The sequence below is a fragment of the Oncorhynchus nerka genome, linkage group LG24 (genome assembly GCF_034236695.1).
Source record: "Oncorhynchus nerka isolate Pitt River linkage group LG24, Oner_Uvic_2.0, whole genome shotgun sequence".
Taxonomy (NCBI): Eukaryota; Metazoa; Chordata; class Actinopteri; order Salmoniformes; family Salmonidae; genus Oncorhynchus; species Oncorhynchus nerka.
Window position 1 is genome coordinate 76515834 of NC_088419.1, and position 7844 is coordinate 76523677.

The 7844-nt window shown below is 42.8% G+C and overlaps 1 protein-coding gene across 3 annotated transcripts in view; it reads right to left on the reverse strand.

Annotated features, from left to right (window-relative positions):
- The window catches only part of LOC115108594 (desmocollin 2-like protein), a 28952-nt gene extending 21440 nt beyond the window's left edge, over positions 1-7512 (reverse strand). The window contains exons 1-2 of one of the 3 annotated variants that reach the window (XM_029633115.2): positions 7215-7512; positions 4997-5084 (exon numbers count right to left, since the gene is read on the reverse strand). In XM_029633115.2, the coding sequence (XP_029488975.2) occupies positions 4997-5084; positions 7215-7253 (127 nt within the window). In that variant the 5' untranslated portion in view covers positions 7254-7512. Of the gene's footprint in view, positions 1-4262; positions 4286-4996; positions 5085-7214 lie in introns of those variants that run through there. The other 2 variants (XM_029633116.2, XM_065009163.1) reach the window with 2 other exon arrangements.
- Between the last annotated feature and the right edge of the window lie 332 nt (positions 7513-7844).

The following is a 7844-nucleotide window of genomic DNA, read 5'->3' on the forward strand; positions in this document are numbered from 1 at the left end:
GCACTTGAACAACCTGCAGCCTTACCTTAAAAGAATCTGAAGTCAAATGTCTACTGTTTGCTGATGATTTGGTGCTTCTGTCACCAACCAAGGAGGGCCTAAAGCAGCACCTAGATCTTATGCACAGATTCTGTCAGACCTGGGCCCTGACAGTAAATCTCAGTAAGACCAAAACAATGGTGTTCCAAAAAAGGTCCAGTCGCCAGGACCACAAATACAAATTCCATCTAGACACCGTTGCCCTAGAGCACACAAAAAACAATACATACCTTGGCCTAAACATCAGCGCCACAGGTAACTTCCACAAAGCTGTGAACGATCTCAGAGACAATGCAAGACGGGCATTCTATGCCATCAAAAGGAACATAAAATTCAACATACCAATTACGATCTGGCTAAAAAATAATTGATTCAGATATAGAACCCATTGCCCTTTATGGTTGTGAGGTCTGGGGTCCGCTCACCAACCAAGAATTCACAAAATGGGATAAACACCAAATTGAGACTCTGAATGCAGAATTCTGCAAAAATATCCTCAGTGTACAATGTAAAACACCAAATAATGCATGCAGAGCAGGATTAGGCTGATACCCGCTAATGATCAAAATCCAGAAAAGAGCCGTTCAATTCTACAACCACCTAAAAAGGAAGCAATTCCCAAACCTTCCATAACAAAGCCATCACCTACAGAGAGATGAACCTGGAGAAGAGTCCCCTAAGCAAGCTGTTCCTGGGGCTCTGTTCACAAACACAAACACACCCCACAGAGCCCCAGGACAGCAACAAAATTAGACCCAACCAAATTATGAGAAAACAAAAAGATAATTATTTCCAATGTGTCAAGTAATTAACAAAAAAACAGAGCAAACTATGATGCTATTTGGCCCTAAACAGAGAGTACACAGTGGCAGAATACCTGACCACTGTAACTGCCCCAAACTTAAGGAAAGCTTTGACTATGTACAGACTCAGTGAGCATAGCCTTGCCATTGAGAAAGGCAGCCGTGGGCAGACCTGGCTCTCAAGAGAAGACAGGCTATGTGCACACTGCCCATAAAATGAGGTGGAAACTGAGCTGCACTTCCTAACCTCCTGCCAAATGAATGACAATATTAGAGACACATATTTCCCTCAGATTACACAGATCCACAAAGAATTTGAAAACAACCCCAATTTTGATTCCTTTATCTACTGGGTGAAATACCACAGTGTGCAATCACAGCAGCAATATTTGTGACCTGTTGCCACAAGAAAAGGGCAACCAATGAAGACCATTGTAAATAAAAGCCATATAAATAAACATATTTCCCCTTTTGTACTTTAACCATTTGTATATCGTTACAACACTGTACAGTGGGGGAAAAGTATTTAGTCAGCCACCAATTGTGCAAGTTCTCCCACTTAAAAAGATGAGAGGCCTGTAATTTTCATCATAGGTACACTTCAACTATGACAGACAAAATGAGAAATAAAAATCCAGAAAATTACATTGTAGGATTTTTTATGAATTTATTTGCAAATTATGGTGGAAAATAAGTATTTGGTCACCTACAAACAAGCAAGATTTCTGGCTCTCACAGACCTGTAACTTCTTCTTTAAGAGGCTCCTCTGTCCTCCACTCGTTACCTGTATTAATGGCACCTGTTTGAACTTGTTATCAGTATAAAAGACACCTGTCCACAACCTCAAACAGTCACACTCCAAACTCCACTATGGCCAAGACCAAAGAGCTGTCAAAGGACACCAGAAACAAAATTGTAGACCTGCACCAGGCTGGGAAGACTGAATCTGCAATAGGTAAGCAGCTTGGTTTGAAGAAATCAACTGTGGGAGCAATTATTAGGAAATGGAAGACATAATGGAAGACATACAAGACCACTGATAATCTTCCTCGATCTGGGGTGAACGGTGAGCAAAAATCCCAGAACCACACGGGGGGACCTAGTGAATGACCTGCAGAGAGCTGGGACCAAAGTAACAAAGCCTACCATCAGTAACACACTACGCCGCCAGGGACTCAAATCCTGCAGTGCCAGACGTGTCCCCCTGCTTAAGCCAGTACATGTCCAGGCCCGTCTGAAGTTTGCTAGAGAGCATTTGGATGATCCAGAAGAAGATTGGGAGAATGTCAGATGGTCAGATGGACCAAAATATAACTTTTTGGTAAAAACTCAACTCGTCGTGTTTGGAGGACAAAGAATGCTGAGTTGCATCCAAAGAACACCATACCTACTGTGAATCATGGGGGTGGAAACATCATGCTTTGGGGCTGTTTTTCTGCAAAGGGACCAGGACGACTGATCCGTGTAAAGGAAAGAATGAATGGGGCCATGTATCGTGAGATTTTGAGTGAAAACCTCCTTCCATCAGCAAGGGCATTGAAGATGAAACATGGGTCTTTCAGCATGACAATGATCCTAAACACACCGCCCGGGCAACGAATGAGTGGCTTCGTAAGAAGCATTTCAAGGTCCTGGAGTGGCCTAGCCAGTCTCCAGATCTCAACCCCATAGAAAATCTTTGGAGGGAGTTGAAAGTCTGTGTTGCCCAGCAACAGCCCCAAAACATCACTGCTCTAGAGGAGATCTGCATGGAGGAATGGGCCAAAATACCAGCAACAGTGTGTGAAAACCTTGTGAAGACTTACAGAAAACATTTGACCTCTGTCATTGCCAACAAAGGGTATATAAGAAAGTATTGGGAAACTTTTGTTATTGACCAAATACTTATTTTCCACCATAATTTGCAAATAAATTCCTACAAAAAAATCCTACAATGTGATTTTCTGGAGAAAAAAAATCTCATTTTGTCTGTCATAGTTGAAGTGTACCTATGATAAATTACAACTTGCACAATTGGTGGCTGACTAAATACTTTTTTGCCCCACTGTATATAAACATAATATGACATTTGTAATGTCTTTATTCTTTTGGAACTTCTGTGAGTGTAATGTTTATTGTTCATTTTTATTATTTCTTTCCCTTTTGGATATGATCTACTTCACTTGCTTTGGCAATGTTAACATATGATTCCCATGCAAATAAAGCCCCTTGAATTGAATTGAGAGAGGGGGAGGGCTCCCACAGTGCACATCATGACAGTTACTACACTGGGCAACACACACACACACACACACACTCAGAACAAAACATAGAACTTTGGACAGAACACTCAAGCTCGTATTCACAAATAGTTTCAGAGTAGAAGTGCTGATCTAGGATCAGGTCTTCTCTATCCATATAAACTTATTCAGTATGATCTAAAAGGGGAAATCTGATCCTATATCCTACTCTGACACTCTTTGTGAATACAGGCAATGGTAACTACAGGCAGTGAGTCAGACATAACTCACACACACATAAAACACTGTCACTAACTAAACTCAGCAACAACAAAAAAAAACATACCCCTTTTTCAGGACCCTGTCTTTCAAAGATAATTAGTAAAAATCCAAATAACTTCACAGATCTTCATTGTAAAGGGTTTAAACAATGTTTCCCATGCTTGTTCAATGAACCATAAACAATTAATGAACATGCACCTGTGGAACGGTCGTTAAGACACTAACAGCTTACAGACGGTAGGCAATTAAGGTCACAGTTATGAAAACTTTGGACACTAAAGAGGCCTTTCTACCGACTCTGAAAAACACCAAAAGAAAGATGCCCAGGTTCCCTGCTCATCTGCGTGAACGTGCCTTAGGCATGATGCAAGGAGGCATGAGGACTGCACATGTGGCCAGGGCAATAAATGGCAATGTCCGTACTGTGAGACGCCTAAGACAGTGCTACAGGGAGACAGGACGGACAGCTGATCGTCCTCGCAGTGGCAGACCACGTGTAACAACACCTGCACTGGATCGGTACATCCGAACATCACACTTGCGGTACAGGATGGCAACAACAACTGCCTGAGATACACAAAGGAAGGCACAATCCCTCCATCAGTGCTCAGACTGTCCGCAATAGGCTGAGTGAGGGGTGGCAGGTAGCCTAGTGGTTAGAGGGTTGGACTAGTAACTAAAAAGGTTGTAAGCTCGAATCCCCGAGCTGACAAGGTAAAAATCTGTCATTCTGCCCCTGAACAAGGCAGTTAACCCACTGTTCCTAGGCTGTCATTGAAAATACAAATTTGTTCTTAACTGACTTGCCTAGTTAAATAAAGGTAAAATAATAAAACCACCTGGCAGCAATTCCCCCTATGGGCACAAACCCATCGTCGCTGGTCCAGACAGTACTGGCAAAATGTGCTCTTCACTTACGAGTCGTGTTTTTGTCTCACCAGGGGTGATGGAGGTGGAGTGTCCGTCATGGTCTGGGGCGGTGTGTCACAGCATCATCGGACTGAGCTTGTTGTCATTGAAGGCAATCTCAACGCTGTGCGTTACAGGGAAGACATCCTCCTCCCTCATGTGGTACCCTTCCTGCAGGCTCATCCTGACATGACCCTCCAGCATGACAATGTCACCAGCTATACTGCTCGTTCTGTGCGTGATTTCCTGCAAGACAGGAATGTCAGTGTTCTGCCGTGGCCAGCGAAGAGCCCGGATCTCAATCCCATTGACTATGTCTGGGTCCTGTTGGATCGGAGGGTGAGGACTAGGGACATTCCCTCCAGAAATGTCAGGGAACTTGCAGGTGCCTTGGTGGAAGAGTGGGGTAACATCTCAGAGCAAGAACGGGCAAATCTGGTGCAGTCCATGAGGAGGAGATTCTCTGCAGTACTTAATGCAGCTGGTGGCCACACCAGATACTGACTGTTACTTTTGATTTTGACCCCCCCCTTTATTCAGAGACATTATTCCACTTCTGTTAGTTACATGTCTGTGGAACTTGTTCAGTTTATGTCTCAGTTGCTGAATCTTGTTATGTTCATACAAATATGTACACATGTTAAGTTTGCTGGAAATAAACACAGTTGACAGTGAAAGGACATTTTTTTTTGAAGTTTACATTGACTAGGCTACACACAGATAGGCAGGTGTTATAGGCCTACCTTGAGAGATGACATAGCCAGGCCTGACCTCCACTGGGACCTGGGCTTGGATGGAATGAGGAACACAGCACTCAGACTGAGCTATGATCTGAGAGAAAACAGAGAGAACAGGGTTTACACGTGTGTCTTTCATCCTGTCTTTGTCACTCTCCTTCTCCTACAGTCCATATTTTCAATTCATTATTGGCAGTGATGCATTAACTCCCAAATCCATTTCTGCTATCTGCCAACTCCTTGTCAAGAGAGCAGACAGACTGGCTACAGATGCATGTCTTCGAACCCTAACCTTAAAGCTATAATCCTTAATCAAAACAATAACAAAGCAGGCATACTGCCTCTGTTTTCCTAAAAAGATTAGGGATTGGTCTGGAGAAATGTAACCACTCAAATTCAGACAGATCTATGGATGCATGGACTGACCATAGAATTTCCAGGGAACTCACGATATTATCACAATACGCAGGTGCCGATACGATATGTATTACTCATTGTACACAGTGTACAAAACAGTAGGAACACCTGCTCTTTCCATGACATAGACTGACCAGATGAATCCAGGTGAAAGCTATGATCCCTTATTGATGATGTGACTCATGGCAGATGAAAGGGAAAAGACAGGTTAAAGAAGGATTTTTAAGCCTTGATATATTGATTGTGTATGTGTGCCACTCAGAGGTTGAATGGGCAAGACAAAAGATTTAAGTGTGTAAAGAACTGCAGTGCTGCCGAGTTTCACGCTGAACAGTTTCCATGTTTATTAACAATGGTCCACCACCCAAAAGACATCCAGCCAACTTGGCACACCTGTGGGAAGCATTGGCACCAACATGGGCCAGCATCCCTGTGGGATGCTTTTGACACCTTGTAGAGTCCATGCCCTGATGAATTGAGGCTGTTCCAAGAGCAAAAGGGGGTGCAAATCAATATTAGGTGTTTGTAATGTTTTGTACACTCAGTGCATGTCTACTGCAGAGAGACAAGTGAGACCCATAACAAAAATTAGTATTGATCAGTCATGGAAATATAAGGTGAAAACTTGTTGGCTCACTATTTAAAAAGCTATAGGATGAAAAATACTTCCGTTTTGGCATAGATACAGCCGACTAGTGCTTGCTAACGCTACCAAGCCAAAACATAATAATCTACAAATCTATACTTGGAGTCAAAGTATCGATATAATATCATCCCAAATAATATTTTGATATGTAACTTTATCAATTTCTTTCCCCATCTTTAGTTGAGGCTGTACGGTGTTTGTTCACATTTCTGTTGTTTACAAACATTGAAACTGTTTATCAAAACAAGTGGTGATGTGACTGCTTTGTTTTTTAATCCCAGATTGGGCTATGGGTTATTTTAAGCAATATTTATAATATTTGTCCCTGAAACAGTATAGGATGTTTTGGTGGGGCAGTGTTGAGCAATGAGTAAGTAGGCCTTATGCTGTTTGTATGAGGCCCCCAAATGACCTTATTATTTTCCTATATGGAGTAGCCTGGTCATAATGGCTCAAAAAAATATGTCAACATGGGCCGCCACACACTAGGCTATTTGAAAATATTTTAGCTTTACGGGAGTTTATCAAAAAAGTCTTATCTGGATTCGCATTCCCCAGACCTTTGTTTCTTTTATAACCCGTAGTGCCTTCGATAATCATTAACTCCATTCGCAGCGAGAGTGTTGTATCAGTGAAATGTATAACTAATGAATGCATTTGCAAAAGATCTAGACAGGCCTACTCAGCTTGACAAATAAGTAGCCTATAGCCTAAACACACGTCAGAGAAAGAGACTAGGACAGGAGACTAGAGAACACGGATCATGCTCATTTTACACAAAGTTTCAGCTCAACAACATACGTCTGTCATCTATGTGCTTACATTCCACCCCGATTTGCTCACGAAACGTATGCATGAGATACGCGTAGTGGTCAGACATTGAGGACTGGACTGCCCACCTACTTTTAAACCTGAACTTTAGTCCCTCAACACTTTTATTCAGGGAAATACCGAAAACAACGGATCCCAGTGAAGAATACCGTTCCACTGGGCACAGACGTCCATTCAACGTCTATTCCATTGAAATGACGTGGAAACTAAATTGATTCAACCAGTGTGTGCATTGTGTGTTAAATAGTCTCGCCTACATCAGCGCTATTCTCCAAGACAGCTATTGTAACTTTCAAGACAAAATTATTGTTTGCGGTTTCCGTCACTTACCACAGTGAGTAGGCTGACGCAAAATACGCCCGGGGCCATTGCGCAGCGGGATGAATAAACAGAAGTCTGGAGAATCGCGCCCTACCTAAAATGACTGAAGTCGTTCGGTGAAGTCCCGGGTGCAGCGCGGCGCGAGGGATGGGTGGAGGTTTTGGCTCTAGAGCCTTGGTAATTATTTTAGCTCACACATGAATTCCAAGGGTGTGTCGGTAAGAATTGAGACAGAGAGAGAGAGACAGGCTGTGAGGGGGTACGGAGTCCACTCTGGGTCTGGCGGTAACGATCACCACCTACAGGTTTACCCGGAGGGACTGTCCCGCCTCCTGTCCTGTCTTATCTCGGGTCTGGACTCCACCCACGCCAAACCTTCCCAACGATGTGTGTTTTACTGTCTATGTTGACTATAAGTGTTTATCTAAGTTATTATCCAACATTTCAAAATGTGCTATTGTAATAAAAGTGTCACCCTGTATATTAGGCCTATGTTTTTAATGGATTCAGAGTGAGTCATTGACCAAACCAACCAGAAAGGAAACAGAAGCTTAAGTGTAGACCAGAGGTGTGATTTTATCTCTTTGCAGGTAAGAAGTCTGACAGCCATGTATAGTATTGCTCCCTTGTTAGGTGTGT